At 41.0% G+C, this 18108-nt stretch overlaps 1 protein-coding gene across 3 annotated transcripts in view; it reads right to left on the bottom strand.

The window, feature by feature from the left end:
- Nucleotides 1–11772: 11772 nt before the first annotated feature.
- ATP6AP2 (ATPase H+ transporting accessory protein 2) overlaps nt 11773–18108 on the bottom strand; it is a 103843-nt gene continuing 97507 nt past the window's right edge. For all 3 annotated transcript variants that reach the window (XM_068686332.1, XM_068686324.1, XM_068686314.1), the window contains exons 3-9: nt 17547–17675; nt 16323–16418; nt 15990–16127; nt 15635–15688; nt 14555–14704; nt 13632–13748; nt 11773–12787 (exon numbers count right to left, since the gene is read on the bottom strand). In XM_068686332.1, the coding sequence (XP_068542433.1) occupies nt 12593–12787; nt 13632–13748; nt 14555–14704; nt 15635–15688; nt 15990–16127; nt 16323–16418; nt 17547–17675 (879 nt within the window). In that variant the 3' untranslated portion in view covers nt 11773–12592. The remainder of the gene's footprint in view (nt 12788–13631; nt 13749–14554; nt 14705–15634; nt 15689–15989; nt 16128–16322; nt 16419–17546; nt 17676–18108) is intronic.

Consider the following 18108-nt stretch of genomic DNA (forward strand, 5'->3'; position numbering starts at 1 on the left):
TGTATAGTGTGTTTTAATGGGAGACACTTCAGACTAGGTAATAGATTGAAGTATCAGCTTGCTGGTAATAGATTTAATATTCTGTTTTATACTATACAGAGTATGAAAATGCCAAACTTGTTTGTTTTTTTGTTTTTCTTATGTTTTGGTGTAATAGTCTTTTTTTAAGGCAGGTCTGTCATTTTTGAATACTGTAAAACTGTGACAAACTTTATATTGAAGCTGTATTTTAATATGACTGCTTTGAATCCTTAAACAATTTATTTGGGCTTGTTGTAAACATGTCCCCAAAAAGCAATATTTAATAAACTGGATTAAAAAAAAATATTCTTAAACTGGATGTTGTATAATCTTAAATGTTATTCCTTTTCTGCTGAAGTTACTGGCCAGGTCTCTTGTACTCACCTACATGGCTATCTCTATATGTGAACCTTAGAAACAATCTCACGTTTACCCTTCGAATTGTTTGTGGGTAACTTTGTGAGTGGTGACAGAAGGCTGCTGTTGTAATCAGAGAAAATTTCTGTCCTTTAGAATTAGTCTGTCATCTGATCATTTGTCTTCGTGGATTAGTATACTCAAATACTAAGCAGAAGGATGTTTCAAACTAATTTTAATAATCCTTTTGTGAATGTATTCTAGCCTACCTTGCTGGATTTGAGGCTCCTATTGCCCCAACAACCATCACAAGGCTTCTTTCTTTATTCTTGAATGAGTCTGTCAAGGCCCTTACATTATTTACAATCATTTCATTGGTTTCTGATTTAGACTGCAGCCTTGAACCTGTGGTTTTGAGTGTTGGTACTCTATCAGTAAGTACTGTGCTAGCTTGGTTGTGTCTAACAGGTGATTACAGTTTGTTTCTGAAACACAAAGCTTATCCACTGGGGTGAAAACCCTGGCAATCTTTAAATGTTGCTTCTGCTAATCAATTGGGAAAGATTTTGTAGTTCGGTCTTTCTCAGCTAAACCAGTGACATCAGACTGAGAGGTGATAGAACAATGTCTGAAAAAGACTGGATATTTTGCTGGAGATTTGGGCTGGGTTTGAGGTCTGAGCATTCCCAGGCCAAAAGGAAGCTTTCTGCTATGCAGAGAAATATCTGATGTTGTTTGTGCTCATGGGCAGCTGAGTGTACTGGAGGACGAAGGCCCCACTGAACTTAAGCACTTGAAAATAAATGTGGGGAAGTCCCCACAGGGTGGAGAGAAAGCAATACACGTAAACTAGTGACAGGTGGGTATGAGGTGACATTCCCAACCTGAGACTGTGGGGAGATTATTGAATTTTCGTGTGTGTATATATCTGTATATACACCACTTCAGTTACCATGCACCACATCTGAAGCCTTTATCCTAAATAATTTCTGAAAGAAAAAGACTACTAGAAAAAGGAAGCATTTCCCACAGGCCAGCAACAACTCTGTTCCTTTCTGAGAAGTAACCTTGGCTGTTTACAAGTGTAGTTTTAATTTTCATTCTCCATGTGTTTGGTCCGGTTTTCTGGTAGCCAACCAAACGCACAGATAAGGAGCTGAATCAAGGTGAGATTTGTTTGAATTAAGTTTTAAATCGCTTGTTGTCCTTGTATGTGTGAGCGTCCTGCGGTTTGCCTCTGAAATTGCAAATGTTTTAACTGAGTTTTCAAAGACTGCAGGAAACAAGTTCTGATAACGAGTATTTGAGCCAAAACAAAGCTTCATAAAACCAGAAGCTGTTTTTCTGTCAAGAGCTTTAGTTTGTCTCTAAGCATGTGTTTCATCTATTAGTCGAAAGTTATTCCAGGTAGCGGGCATTTTAAAGCAAAATCTACATGGAAAAAGCACTAGTACAATAGACTACTGGGAGAATAATTTGGACCGTTTGGGTTAGATGTATGATTAAACTGTCAACAGTGTCATTTCAGAAGTTGTGGTATGCCAGCTATTATTTTAGCTCAAGTGGTTATTGTTCTCGTTGCCCAAATTTTCCTGGTACTCACAGAATTTCAGATGTTTTTAAGGTAGGAATGCATTTCAAGAAATTAATGTGGAATTGAAATGTGTTAAGCACATAATATCTAGGCTGTAGTTTCAAAGCTGTGATTTGTATAACCCTGTCATAATGTGATAGATGTGTGCTTAGGTTAAATCTCATTGACTTAAAATATGTGGGCCTTTTCCTAAGACATCCCGAGAGCAGCTGGTGGTTCATAGGCTGGATAGATCAGAAGCAGTGTGCTCGTATTTGAGGAAGCATTTTTAAGACCTCCAGCTTGTCTCCACGAATGTCATGACCTGATGAGGAAGCGGTGCTGCGCTGCCTGCCTGTGTACTCCCAGCCCCGCACGTTCTTCCAGAGCAGTAATCAGCGTCTTTGGGAAATGACCCCGTGTAATAGATTTTAAAGGAAACGTCCGGCTGCTGCTGGGAGAGATAAGAGATGCTGAGTGAGGAAGGATTGTGCTGGGGGCTGTGCGGAGCAGCACAGCTGCAGACAGCTGCCTTAGCTCAAGACACTTGTCCCTGTGCACAGAAATGGGATTTGCAAAGGGGCCTCTGGGTGTGGCAATTCCCTTTGATTTCTGCAGATGTCAATTCATCTTCTGTTCATCTGAGACTTGAAAGCACGCTCCTTGGGCCTAAAATCAGGTATGTAGAGATGCTCTCCACTACTGTATTCATCTCCTGCTGCAGATGGGTGCTTAAAAAACACAAGTTTTGCCTCCCCCCCCAGACACATACACCTCTTGCTGTCTGCACGTTGGGCACAGGATGGCACAGGCCACTTGCAGCTGGTCAAACAAGGAAAGATTTCAGTCTGAAGGAAACAACCTGTTATTCAAACACGCTGTTGGTGAGCAAACACAGCACGTGGGCTCCTGGGCATCCTAAAAGAGGATTATTCGGTTTGTTTCCTTTACTTTAGATGATGTGGCCTTGAAGCATCAGTAGTATCTGTGGCCAGGCAGTGATGTTAGAGCGCACATCTGAAGCCCGAGGTGACCCGTGAGGGTTGTGCACTCTGTAGGACACTGTGGGCAGCTGGCAGCTTGAGGACCCAGCAGCACTCCTCGGGCCTCTTAACTTCAGAAAGTCGCAGAAGTGAGGCTGACCGGAGTATTTCAAGACCTCTTTTCTTTCATGACACAGTGCTGTATAGCCCTACGTTGCCCAAGATGTCCATGAGCAATAGTAACGCCTTGGCAGCCCGCTAGGAACGGGCAGCCACCCTCATTGTGCTGGCACCTGTCCTGCTGCTGAGAAGCTGACCCCAGGAAGGGGGGGGGAAGAGGAAGATCAAAGAAGAAGGGGTCAAAGAAGGTGCCTAGGGGTTGACTGCTCGTACAGCTATAAAAAAAGGTGAAATGGGGGGGGTTATGCTTTGAGTTTAGTGGGTAATACTGGCCTGTCGGTGGCCTCCTGTCTTTAAACTCGGATTCATTGCATTTATTCAGATATAAAAAGAAAAAGAAAAAAAAATATATATATATATATATGTATGTATTGCATTGCTTTTCCAGTTTTTCCTCCCCCTTTGAGTCGCATAGACAAATAAGTAAAGGTAAGCACACACAGCCGCTGGTCCCATCCCAAATCTTTTCCCTGTAACCCCACGTGTGGAACCGTGCAGGACTCACCTGGTTCAGGGGCTGGCAGGCTAAATGAAGCTCACGACAGCGTGCTGTGAGGCAAACTGTTGCAAGGAGGCCAGCCATGGAGAATTGACTCGCATTGCCCTTGTGCATGAGAGGAACTCTAGGAACCCTTTCACTGTGCCCAACGCTTCTTTTTTTCCCTTTTTAATACTAATGTCATTCTGAACCCATGTTGAAAGGAAAATGTGTTTTCTTTCACTCTTTTAAGTTTCAACTGTGGGAGGATGCTTAAAACATTCACAGTATTTTATCCTGGAATTTATTACAGGTTGAGCCCACCTGCTGGCCCTTGGGACCCTGCAGTGTTGTCCCAAGTTTGTCTGCTTCCGTAATATTTTGCACAGAGAAATTGGGTCATGATTTTAACACCCTGTAATGCCTCTATTGCGTTCTTGCACCTTGGGGTCTTTGGGCACAATCTGATGCAGGAACTCTAGGAACAAAAGGTAAATATTGGCTACGGTTCAGTTGCGAACCAGCGCTCACTTCTGTGCTTTCTGACCTCTAATTTTGGACAAGCACTTACAAAACCCGAGCTGTCAGAATCCCATTTTCCTGCTCTCCAAAAGAGCCTGTTTTTGACAGTCTCTGCTATTGTCTAGATAACAGCTTCCTCCAGCCCTCCTCCACGCACAGCTCTTTGTTGTTCTCCTCCATAGCTCGGGAGTTAAAATAAAGCTTTTAGCAAATGTGGCATTTCCTCCTCCTCTGCTCTGCTGTTGTTACAGATGATTTTATAGAACAAATCTAATTTTACCTTCAACAAGCTTTGTTGTTGTTTGTTGGTGTGTTGCTTTTTTTTTTTTGTTTTGTTGTTTTTTTAACAGCAATTCTTATAATGCTAGTGAAAATATTCTTTTACATGAAGTGTTGATTTTGGTGGAGGAAAATATCCCTCAGCCTGGCTTTCTCTGCTGTCCACATATTTTCCTAAATTTTGTGGTAGGCTTTCTATTTATATGAATGCTTATGACCTCATGGGTACTTAGGATGTGAGGATCAGTAGGAAAATAAAAATAAACATTTATTTTCCCCCTCTTATCTGTGTAATATATTGCAGCTACTGGTTACTTGGCTCTGCTGTTCGTTCAGTGGGGATGCATGCATATTCCTCTGCATAGAACATGAAAAGAGCATGGTATTTCCAAACCAAGGCTTGGTGTTGGAGGGTCTTTCCTCCTTGTCCACGCTGAGGAAGGTCGCCAGCCCTTTGCATGGTCTTCCTCCATCTCAGTCCTGACCGTCGGTGCTCCATTGCCATCATCTGGCCTTCTGTAGCCTTTAATCTGAGGGATTTGGCCCCACAGATTATTTTCATAAATGTTTCTGATGTAGAAGTTATTTTCTCTGTACTTAGCACCACAGTCCTGTGGGCTCTGTGTTGGAGGCAGCAGAAATGTGAGCGCCTCCCTTCAACCTAACGGAGTAGGGCAGTGTGGTACAGCGCTTTTTCAATGCTGCGGTATAGAAGATAACGCAGCAATATCAGGAAATCTTTCTCTCTTGACCATGTAAATAGGATGGTGGCTTAGTAAACATTGATTTTCCGCTTCAACCAATACATTGGAGAGTGGAGGCTGCCTCTGTGCTGGGCAGAAGCAGCCATGGGGGCGCAGGCTGGGGCCATGGTGCTGACAGGAGGCTGATGCACAACACAGGGCTGGAGCAGCTGGGCTGGCCCGTTTGGGCAGCTCCACCTTCAGCCACAAGCACAGGTCAGGGCACGAGGCCACGAAACGCCCATGACACGGAGGCTGGGTGAGCGTGGCAGCCCAGCCGGCTCCATGGCTGTGGTGGCTTCAGCAAGCCACAAAATGGCCGCCCCCAGGCTGGGCTTCTGTGGCAGCGTGTGGTAAAATGCAGAGCTCCCCAAATCCAGCTGGCCACAGCCTGGGCAGCTTTTGGGTTAAATATCACGGGAACCTGTTTCAGGCATTCTCTATATCTTGGTCTTTTCTAGATCCTTCCTCTGGGTCACAGCCTGTGCTTTTAAAATCATTTCAACCTCCGTAATTTTTTGGCAGTTTGGGGGAAGAGCCCATGAATGAGTTCAGGAGAGTTTATTTCTGGCTAGAGAACGCAGTTTCAGATGAGACAGCTGATACCAAGAAAATGAGGCATTTCTTGTGGGAATACTTCATTCTGTCAGAGTATTTTTGTCTGTTTATTTCTGCTGCTCCGGCACTTATGAGAGATGCTGATTATAAAGAACTTGTTGAAGGAAAGAAAGGCAGAGGTTATAAGGCTTTGAAAATTAGAAACACAACCAAAAAAAAAGAATTTTAATAGAGACCAAAGAAGAAGAACTTGAGCAGGAAAGAAAATAAAGGTAGGAATGTAAATTTATTTTCTAGCTAAAAGCTGTGTTGTATGCTACAGGGAGCCTCATGAAGGAATTAGGAGGGAGGTATGATTAAAAGACTTGAGCTTTTTAGATATTTTTCCCCTCCACCAAAGGGCTAATTTAGGTTATAGTAACTACTGCCTCTTATATAGTGTTGGAAATGATGGTGACTGGGGCTTGGAGACCCCTGCCAGCACTCAACATGTCGGCAGTGCTGGGATTTGCTCAGAACCAGGTCTGGGCCGTGTAAGGGCCACACACGGGCTGGGAAGGAGGAACACCATAAAGGTGACTGCTTGGTGGATGAACCCCCAGGAACCTCTGGGACAAAAGGGGGGGAAAAAAAGGGAAGTGGAGGAGGAACTAAAATGTTTTGTGATGTCTACATCTAGGCTGCTCATTCAAGATGAGGAAGCTGGTCCCGTGACAATGACTCCAATTGCAAAAGGCCAGAATCTCTTCCCCACCTCCCTCCCCAGGCATGATAACCTCTACAAAAAAAAAAAAAAAAAAAAAAGAATCCACAAGCATGTATTTAGTGATTCCAATAGACGCTGCAGAATAGCACAGTTTTGTCAAGGAAAAAGACCCTTGAAGCAGCACCGTTGCTTGAAGTAAGGTGCTTTCAAAGAAGTATTTTCTAACTGATGTTTCAGACGACTACAACTGAAATAAGCCTGGATGGTCTAGAGGGGAGGTTGCTGTTTGTTTACTTTCTGGTAGGAAGATCTTTTTCTCCCAGAGTAACAAAAATAAGCCAGTTCCTGGTAGATGGAGTCACCTTTGTGAACATCAGTGGTATGCGAACAATTTTCCTGCAAATGCTTTTACAGGATGTCCTTTTAGGTGCATGCATTCCTATTAGCCTTCTGAGTTCATAAAGCCTCATTTCTAGAAAATATTGTGTATATGATTTTTGAAATCTCCTTTAAAAGATGGAAAGAATGTATTTCCAATTTAAAAAAATGTTTTCAATAGAAGGATAAAACCTCTTCTCCCTATGTTTCATTTGTAAAGGTTGATGTAACAGTGTGTGCCTGTGTGTGTACATGAAAGTATGCACAAAGAGATCAAGACCAATTTATATAGAGGCCTGTTCCACCTCCTCACTCCTCCACTTCTGCATGATGTGCAGGTGACTGCACTCCTTCTGGTGCATTTTCCTTTCAGGTTACCCCAAGCTACTGTGACCACCTGGGTGCCCCCAGGCTTTCCTTGGAAAACGATGAGCGTTCAGAGATGCCAGGCAGATCCTCTCTGCTCCCCAGGATCGCTCCTACAACCCAGCTCTCGCCTCCCTGAAGGTTTGTGTTGGGCAGAGCTGCACATTCCCAAACACAGCTTAGAGAAGTGCTCCCTTCAGAGCCAGGCCTGCCTGGCTCCCATGCAGCTGTGGCAGCTTGGCTGTGGTGAGCAGTGGCAGGAGTCCAGCTGCCTCCCCAGCTCTGTCAACTCGCTGAAATATTTGAGGTATTGAAGATAATTGCTACAGCTGTTCTTGTATATTTTCCCTCCTTTCTCCCCCACGCCCCTTGCAGCAGGGATGCGGAGTGACAGGAATAGATTCTGAGGAGCTGAGAGCTGTCTGATCACTTAAAGGGTTTTTTATTTCCATACTGCTCTCATACATTAGTCAGGATTTTGATTGATGACCTGCTGTAGGATGTAGTTAGCGCTCCCTTTTAGCTCTGCTGTTTTCCAAATGCTGTAATTGATTATACGGGTATTGGAACAGACTTTTTTTTTCTTTTTATCAATTCCCTGGGCACTTTGACCACAGCATTTCAAGGAAGTAAAACACGGGGGGTGATCAGGCAGGGCGGTAGATAGGCAGCACTTAGGTCCTCTAGAAGCCCATGACCCTACAGTGCCAGCTGTAGGATCCCAGTTAACTCACTGTGAATTTATCTTAGCATACCGACTCTGTCCCCATTGCCTAATGTAAAGCATATGCTTGCTAAATTAAGGGCATATAAATTTGTCATCGTAAATTCATGCACTGGAGCATAATTAAAGTGGAATTTGACAGCCTTTCTAAAAACATTTGGTGCAACCATTAATTTTGTCTCCCTTACGAAGCATTCTAAGGTGTTTTATGTTGTGCATTCGTGCCAAGAACTTAGCTATGTCTTTTTGATGATGTTGGATGACATCGATGGCATTACGAAATTTGATTGCCAGCAGCCTCTACTGTGAAACTGTTCTTCAACAACAAAAGAACCTTTTTAACTCTGAAAGTACATCATAGTCCCTATTAAAGGATAGGATTTATATGCGAAAAGCTGTCCGCAGGCATTCCAAGCATAGGTCAATAAGGGGCACAAAGCAGCATCTATCTGAGAACAGCATTCCTAATAATTTTGTTAAATAACCCATCAGGATCACAGCACTGTCAGAGCGCTGCATGTCTGTTCCTGTTTTGGCCTGCTCCAGTGCGTTCTTGTACCTGAACTTCTGAAAATCAATCCTGTCTGACAGGACTGTGGCCACCTGGGCTTTTGGCAGCAGCGGTGCCAGCATCCATGCTAGCCTTGCAGGGAAGGGAGCTGCTGAAATCTCTGCACTCAGCCCAGTGACATTGCATGTATCACCTCCAGTGTAGCTGACCTATAAATCCCAGCAGTCAGGTGAAAGCTTGTTCAACGCTTGCATTTCAATGTTTTCTTCTCTTCCAGTTCCTTTTGTTTTTATTAAATTGGAAACACAGCATTTGTGTATTTTAGACCTGGTTTGGGCTTTACTTGCCTGTGTGCTGCAGCAGCAGGGTATGGGCTGGAAGGACTTTGAAAGTTGCCATGTCTACCACGGAGCAGTCTGGAGAGCTGAAGCATACCCAAACCCTAAATTATAACTCTGAGCTGCCAAGTTTGGGCTTTGAGGGATTATCTAGAAAAAGCATCACACCGACTCTTAAAAGAGCCCTTTATTGTATGTTTTACTTTCTCTTTTCAATCCAAATATCAAAAGCAACACTTGAGTTGCTTGACAGTGGATGCTGTGCGACCACTCTCCTGCCCTTGCCACTTCAGGCAGGATCCTGATAAGGTGTTCATATTTTCCCCCACATCCCTCACTCTCCCCTGGCCTCATCAGAATGCCTTGAGCAAACAGTGAAACAGTGATAATTTCCCTTTCAAAAACAAAATTACAGGCTTTACTGTTGTCTTTCTTCACAGAACTTCTCGTGCCAGTTTCATTACTTTCCTGGTAGCATGGTACACAAAGCCTACAATTTCTGCCACATCACAAGCCTTTTAACAGGTTGTATTCTTGGGGAGATTAAATCTAAAGGTAATGATCAATAGCACATCTAATGGTGTTGACAGCACTTTCATTCTAATTAATTAATTGAATTCTAAATGCAAGAAGGCTATTTCTGGCTCAGGAATCAGTATTCTAATTGCTTATTTGATTAGTAGCTCAGGATCAGCACTGCTGTATAATATAAAAGCTTGATCTAAAAGCACAGTGACCTTACAGTGGCTTTAAAAGTAGCTCGTCCTGTACAACGCAGCTGTTAAATTTAAGAAATGGCACACGAGAGTGCTCAAAAGCATCTCCAGCACCCACTAGGGGCCCACAGCCATGAAAGCAAACAAGTGTGCTACTAACACAGGAGGTGGGAATTTGAACGTGTCCTTCAAACAGAGGGTGGGAAGTGGCAGTAGTCTTAAGACGTGCTTTAAAAAGTGAAGTTCAAGCCTGCAGCAGCAGTGAAGTGGAAGAGATGGCAGGATGACCATCTCAATAGCAAATCCTTCATTTCAAGGAGCTATATTGCAAACTTCATGCTGAATACAGTATAGCTACCCAGCTAGCTGGTGTGCAGATGTTAAACACAATTAATTACATGGTCACTTTAAACAACTGGCTCCTGGGAAACTCTTCACCAGTACCTGAAGTGGACTATTAATCTGATAAGGACCTCTGAGTTTCTGAATCAGGTGAACTAGGATTGCATTAATTGGATGTAGGCCAGTATAAAGCACAACCTGAAGTAAATCCTCACTAGAAAGGCTTTAGCGTGACCAATTTTCAGGCAATCAACATTCCTCCTTGCTTAGAATAAGGAACATGCAGGGCTACTAGCCTAATCTTGCAGAAGTATTGGATGTTCTAGTACCAGACAAATATACAGGATGTTTTACCTTTTTTTTAAAAAACAAACAAACAAACAAAAAACTACCTGAAACACTCCTGGGAAGCTGCAATTGGAGCCACCTACCAGCAATAAAAGCAGGTGAAGGATCAGCACTTCTGATACAACAGTACTTAGCCTATCAGAATCACAATGCAATATCCTTTTACCCCTGAGGTACTTCTCTTCCATGTGAAGAACCTCTGAGAGATCCTCACAGCCTGTTACAATAACGCTTCCCATTTACTTTAAATGAATTACAGCAGCCCTGTGGTACAGTTCAGTTCATCATTTCAAGATTTTAGTACATAAGGTCATCTCAGAACGTTCTGTAATCACTGTAGGTTGTGGCAAAGATGTTGCAATTGACCAGGAAGTTCAAGCAAAAATCTCAGAAATGGAACTTGAGCATCTCCTTAAGGAAGATGGAAATTAATATAAAAAGACACAAGAATTGTAATTCAGGGACAAGAAATTTCCAAGAGTGACTTGAAATATCATGGAACTATTATGTCAGTGCTTTTTAAAGAGTATTTTAACATTTCAAACCTCTTAATGATGTTTAGGACAAGCAGAATCTCATGAAGAAGCTTCCTCTACTTCAACTGCTTTATGTCCGAGACAGTTGAAAACAACACAAGCTCCTGAATAGTCCCACAGCATTTACATCTGTCTTACCTTTGTGTGTTAACTTCTCAGGGCAAAATGTTTCCCGTGATCTGACAGTAACCTGACAGTAGTTACTCCTCCACCTGACACGTCATTTTCATTAAATTATAGTTAATTTGGAAAGATTCTACTATTGATGTACTCCCCTTTTCTTACTCTGGATCATGTTTCTACTGAAGTTCTGTGATACTGTCTTCCACATTAAGTGATCTCAAAGCAGTCAACAAAGTTTAAAATAACATACAGACTATCACATTATAGTTCACTTTAAACGTTAGGGTTCATGACTATCGAAACCGGATGACAGAGCACTGTTTTCATAATAAAGTTGTACAACTTCACCAGATGTATTTGATGCTCATCAAAACACTGCAAATACATTACAGAATGCTCTTGTCAGGTTGAAATTGTCCAGAGAAACCAGCAGTGCGCTCTTCCATTATTTATCCTATTTTTAATAGGATTTTTAATCTTAAACCCTGTTGAAGGTAATTTTGAATTGTAAAAGCAAAAACACTAAGCAGGATTTTCTAGACTTTGGCAAAGCTGCACTGAGTTACTCATGTCGACACAAAGCATTGTGAAATGTCTCCAAGACAGGAACACATGCACAACTTCAACCCCTCCAAATCAGACAGGAAGCAAGACAGATGAATTCACTGTGCAGCAGTAGATTTAGCTCACATTACTGTATTCTAGAGGAATTTCATCTACCACAAGAGCAACTGAAAGTTTCTGAAAAGTGGGGAGTTCTAAAAAAGACTCAAGCCACAGATTAACAGTTTGCGTTAGCTACACCCGCTCTTTGGCTTAAGAAAATGAATGCATACAAGATGATCCTCCAACATTCACTTAAATCTAAGCTGTTAAGAGACTTGGGCCCACTCTCAGATACAGGAGGCTGCTTGCAGCTGCTCCATTCAGCTGAGCTAGGAAGGCAAAATAGAAGTGTCCCCACCCATGAAGCCACAAACAATACATGCATTCAGGAACTGTTCTTTGTTTTATTGAACGATCGAAGCAGGACTGTAATCAAGTGTTGGTCCACTCTTATCATCAAAAAGAAGTTTGTTCATTTTTTTAATAACATCAACACAAATGGAAGGAACATGAAGCATCATAATAGGAACCTTTAACTACAGGATGTTAGACTATGCTCAGACTGGTGCTACTTCCATATTTCTAGGCTCTCCACTGTATAGACCAGCCACACTAGTGTTATTTATCTCCAAATCGTTACGGTTCTTGGTAAAGCACCCTTCTGGCTATCTGAGCCATCATCATGAGATCAAAATGCCATTTCTGCCACTAGAATCCTGATCTTGTAGCATTTAATATTTTACTAAAGAGTAACAACTATCCTCTCCAGAGTTACATATAGTCATTATAAATATTTACATCAAACATTTACAACTGGTTCATAATATACAACACAACAATTTAACTACGATTTATAATCTTCCTGTGTCATAATTTCAGTCTGGTTTGCACACGGTCACAGGCAGTACAGGGCATTTCTGAAACTCATGTTACATGATAAAAAAAATGGAATGATGTTACTTTCATAACAATCAGTTTGGGGGAAGTGTTTTCATTGTTAAACAAGCAGATTTCAATTTCTAAACCCAATCTAGTGCTACAACTAACTTTTAAAATAGGATTAAGAGGAGGAGGAAAAAAAAAGATCCTTGGAAATAAATACACCTTTAAAAATTCCACAGTTAACCATGTAAGAGTATTTGTTTCCACACAAAGTAAAGGAGACCTTACTCTTCATCATTTCCCTGCGCTGGAACACTTTAGTTCAATCCATTCTTATCTTCTGATTCGTCATCCTGTAAATAATGCTGTCATACCCAGGATCCATGTTCCAGAGGTTGTAGGAGATGACTATCACAGCTAAAGCAAGACCTATCATCATCCACAGAATGATGTTGAAGATTACAGAGTAATTGTAGTTGTACGGATAGGCAAGGTTATATGGATTATCTGATTCACTCTGTAACGAAGAAAATAAGTGCATTACTTTAACAAGTTATTTTGCATACAAAACGCATTCTGACTACATCAAAAATCCAAGCCATCTAAATCAGAGATGCATTTTTGTCTAGACAACTCTGATGCTAGGGCACAAAATGCAAAAGTGATTACGTGACTGACATTAATGGAATCCAAAGGAAGGGGCTTACAAGATCCTCATGAAATCCAATGAGGACAAATGCAAAGCCCTGCACCTGGCAGAATAACCCCACCTGGCAGCACAGGCTGGGCACTGACCAGCTGGGGAACAGCTCTGCAGAGGGGGCCCGTTGGACAGGGTGAACAGAGCCAGCAGTCTGCCCCTGCCACAATGAAGGTAAACTGCATCCTCAGCTGCAGCAGGTCAAAGAAGGTTTCTCTCTACCCAACTCCCATGAAGCAGGGCTTGCGTGCACTACTATACTGGGGAAAACAGTGCAGGAGTACAAATTCTAACAAGAAACGAGGGAAGTTTTCACAGTCAGAGTGGTTAGATTTTGGAACAGGTTGTCCAAGGCTACAAGTTCCGCAGCCTCTCTAGACATTTCAAGAACTTGGCAGGACAAGGACCTACGGAGCCTGATCAAACTCCTAAATTAATCCTGCTTTGAGCAGATGAGACCACATCTTGAAGCTGTCTTTAAACTAAATTACTGCATGATTTATTCAAAATCATTAAAGGTAAGCTGACCTCTTCACACCCTTACCTACATCAAAGTGAGTACCTTAGTCCTTAAAAAGTTATGCTTGGGTAAAGAAGTGATACAGTTTGGATGTATTTGTGCTGTCAATAGATGAGATACAGAAAAATGTACGTATAATACCTGTGAAGACTGGAGAATGGAGCGAGTCTTCCTTGTGAGGGGAGAATTAAATGTCTTCACAGCCACCACTTCTACTACTGCATTCCCACTATACAGATTATACATCTCATCTGCGAACTAGAAGAGCAAAAGTGACTTAATTGAAAGCCTAAACCGTAGACAGGAATTAAGGAGGGCTTTGTAAGCAAGATGTACTAAACTGTAACATGTCAGTTTCAGGATTAAGAAGATTGTAGAAAGTTGTAAAATAAAAGCTACTATTTTTGAGTTCCAGCAAGAAAGGGCCAACTTCCAGCTGGTTTACAACATCTCAGAGTAAACAGTTACTTGCCTTAGTGAATTCATGCTTTTACACTTTTCCATCATGCTTTTGAAACTTGAAACTTACTGGTGTCAGGTCTTAATAAATATTAGCTAACAATTATGTAAGACCAGCTAAAGCAATACTTTCTTGAATGGTTGGAAATTAAGGTTTATATAACTTCATGGCAAGGGGAGACTAATCACTGTACCCCAGGATAAAAAAAGATTTCCACATTTCACTGGCCAGTATTGGTGAGACATGCTGATGGTTTTTAAATGCAAGATGTTTGTTTAGGAAAGACAGATGTATTAGCTCATATCTTATATAAGGTTTTAACACATTCCTACTCCTTTATCCAAAGCATTTAAGATACTGTGACATGATGTTGACATGATTCTATACAGCAACAAGTTCTAATATTCAATTTTATAACTGAACAAATGTGTTGTAGAAATCAATTAAAAAAAAAAACAAAACAAACATCAGTAAGGCCATCACTAATTAAGTGGCAGTTCACAGCAGAACACGATCAAAAAGCTAAATCCTATGTTGTTAACACAAAAAAAAAAGTCTTTCCTTAGTATTGCTATGAGTTTTGTTCCTTAGCTAGAAAGTATACCTTTTGCAAGGAGTCTACAAGAATTTGAGAAGCATCCTTGAATTGCTGAGAGTCTTCCCCATACCGTTTTCCAACTTCTTCCAAACCAGACAGCTCCAGAGAATACAGGTCTGGAGAGTGATCTTTGGCCAAGTGCTTGTGTCGAGACAGCTTTGGGACACAATTGAGGACAGGAAGAATTTAATTCATAAACAGGTTACTTGAAAAACATTTTCACAAATTCAGTATGCTGGGACTAATCCAGCCTCACTTTCCAGTCATATTCCACATTGACTAGAGATTTTTGGCCAACTTAACTACAAAGGTGTCCACAAGTGTGTTGTTTTGTTTTTATTTTTATTTTTCCTTAAGCTACAGAAGAAAGCAGACAATCATCATGTAGCATCTATTTATAACATGAGATTGCATACATGTAATCTAGAGCTCTAGTAAAAGAAACATGCTTTTATTCTTGTCAGAATCCTCTCTCTATACTTGCCTTAAAAATAAAAGTTGGAAAAAAAAAAATTAACTACAATACCTGGACACTACTATTCCCTCCACTGAAGCTTGGCCCTGCAGAAGCGAGTAAATTGCAACTTCCACCTTACTGTTGCCCACGTACAAAAGTATTTTACTTAAGGAGTATTATCTATTCATCACAATTCATGCTACAGAAATCACTATCTTTTTCAAGTAAATGGAACAATGACATTTTGAAGTGAAATGGTAGACAGGGCAAAGAACATGTTCTTAACTACCATTACACTTCAAGTAAGAAAACAAGGAAAGACCTGCAAATTCCTCGTTGAGTACTTCCTGTGGGTATGGAGAAATAGTAGCTCAGAACACAACAAAAAAGAAGCGACAGAGAACCAAAGTTCTCATTTCCGTCCATAACACTTAGGCTGATTCAAATACCTGGAGAACACATTATTTAAACTGATGCAACCAAACAATGATACACTTGAGTGCATATCACTGTTTGCCAAGTACCCTGGCTATGGCTTCTCTACCTTTAAACAGTATCTTTGAAGTTTGAGACCTCAGGTGTAGGAAGTGTTTCACAAAAAAAATAAAAAAATAAAAAAAATATCTTACCAGGCTTGCAATATCATGTAGGACTTGTAGTTCTGACAGAAAAAGCAAGTCAACCTGGGGAAGGAGACAAAAAGAAAAAGATGTGTTTCTTATGATGAAAGGAGAGTCAGAGAAGCCTTATTTTGTTGCAAGCCTCCATATTTTCTAACAGGTTATGTCTGCTCCAGCATCAAAACACACTAGAAGGCAATTACTTTTAATAAAGTTACTTACAGAAGAACTTAAACCATAGTTTTTAGAATTCAATTAGAAAAAGGGTGCTCTTCTAGGCAAAGGAAGAAGAAAGTGGAAAAGCATATTAAAAAATAACCTACAAGTACTCATTGGTTATGTTTTTGTTTTTTTTTTTCTTTACCTCGTTGTTTCTGCTGAGGGAGTTGAGAGGAAGGGAGCTGAGAATGGAGTTGTCCTGGAATAAGCGGTTTCGCAGTTGGCGCAGCGTGACAGAAAGATCTTCAAATACAGAGTTTGCCTTGCCCACCATGTACACTCTCTGCAGGAACAGCCATTGTTTAATAAGAGACGTTCGTTTTTTAGTTGCTCCAATCACACATTAACAATCAACCATACTTGCAAATCATACTCCAATGTAAAATACTTTCATGTAACTGCTTCTGCTCCAACCATACAAGTGGAAAGTGTTCTTCCTATTTAGAGCATTTGCAATCAGAACTGAAGCAATACTCACTTCCTCGCTGGGGGCCAGCTGCAAGACCACAGGAGTCTCCTCAGAGAACAAATTATGAATAGCATTCGCAACACTGTCCAGGCTGAAAGGAACAGCCTGAAACACAAAGTCTAGTTAGATTTTGGGGTAAAGCCAGACGTAATGACATAAAAGGAGAAAACTACTTAACTACAGAAGTCTGGAAAAATAGGAGACACTCTTTTTGGAATTATTCATACTCTGCTCAAAGTGATACCAATCAGAGCCAAGGTACAAAATAACAATTGCACAACTGTTAACAGACTACTTGCAAATATGGTGAACACCACACATTTTTAAGAACTCCAAGAGGCTATGATTGTGTCATTACGAGGCTAACTTAAGCTGAAAGTATAGCCTCATTTCCCGAGGAAGCCAGACCAACAAATATAAAAGCAATACAAAAGGCTGAACCCACGTTACCATAAATTGAAAGTTATGAACCACAGAAAGCTGTGGAATGAAAATATATCGGTAGAAAGACCGATTGCTGAAATACCAAAGAAAAGAGACACATGCAAATTACCGAGAGCAAGAGAAGTCCTAGCATGGCATTAGAGCCATTACAGGTATGCGAATAAAACTCTTAAGTTTTTCTCAACACTTATTTCTAGGTTTTATCCAGAAAGAAGCAGAATGACATTTCCATTCATTAGTTAAAGAGCACAAACATATTTTTTCTAATAGATATTGCTAAGTCTGTAGGTTAGGATAATTAGTACCCAGTGGCCCCGAACATGAACTTGGCAATAATCATTTGAAATTATTCTTGAATACTGGAGAACCAGTATACATTTGAAGCAGTTCATTTGAAGCCACAGCAGTGAAAAAGCTGAAGACTAGGAATCTTAATTTATTTTAATGGGAAATAAATAGGCATTAAGTACACCTCTGAACTTTTACAAGTTACAAGCGTGAATATGACTGAAGACTACTACCCTATATGTAAGGGTTCTGTCGTGCTTTTGTCAAACAAACTCAGCGCAGGAGAGCCTACATCAACTTCAAAGGCCTCTGACCTTGTACAGCAGTCAGACTGGATTATTTATCGATACAGCCTGATCCATCATTCTAGGGGGATACGTGAACTTCAAGCAAAGTTAAGAATTCTGAGAACTTCAAGGACTACAGTAGAAAGCCTGGCACTTCTAATTAGATCAAAAGAGTCACAGAAGCGGAAAGACTGCTCCAGATGAGGATACTCACATTCTCAATAGGGTAAGAAATTCCTTTCACAGGCAAGGTCAGCTTGTCTACTCCCTTCACCGTTACTAACACAGTAGCTCGTGGTCTGTGGAACAGATCACCCACTGCAAGCCCAGGCCAGGAAAGATCCTGTTACAAAATAGTGGAAGACAAAACAAAACAACCAGTTGTATTACACAGGAGGAAAGACAGAGGGGAATCCTCCCTGACCATTACAGCAAAATAACTTATCTTGTCGATACCTCTGTACAGGACACCCTATTGGAAATTTCATGGGGGAATAAGTATGACTAGAATGCTTCCATCTTAAGTAACGCTGTCTGAAGTTAACCATGAGGAAACTGCTACTCTACAAGCTACCAGCAATTTCACAACGAAGTCTGCATTGAGAGAACATTATACATATTGGATACTTCAAGAGTTATTTCCCATAGAAAAGTAAACATACAGTCTGTACTCGTTAAGTAAAGCTTTGATTTTAAAACAAAACCAAAAAAAAGCTTCCACAAAACAAAACAGAAACATATTTAGACACACTAAAACACTAACATCTTGATATGTC

The sequence above is a fragment of the Anas acuta genome, chromosome 1 (assembly GCF_963932015.1).
Source record: "Anas acuta chromosome 1, bAnaAcu1.1, whole genome shotgun sequence".
NCBI lineage: Eukaryota > Metazoa > Chordata > Aves > Anseriformes > Anatidae > Anas > Anas acuta.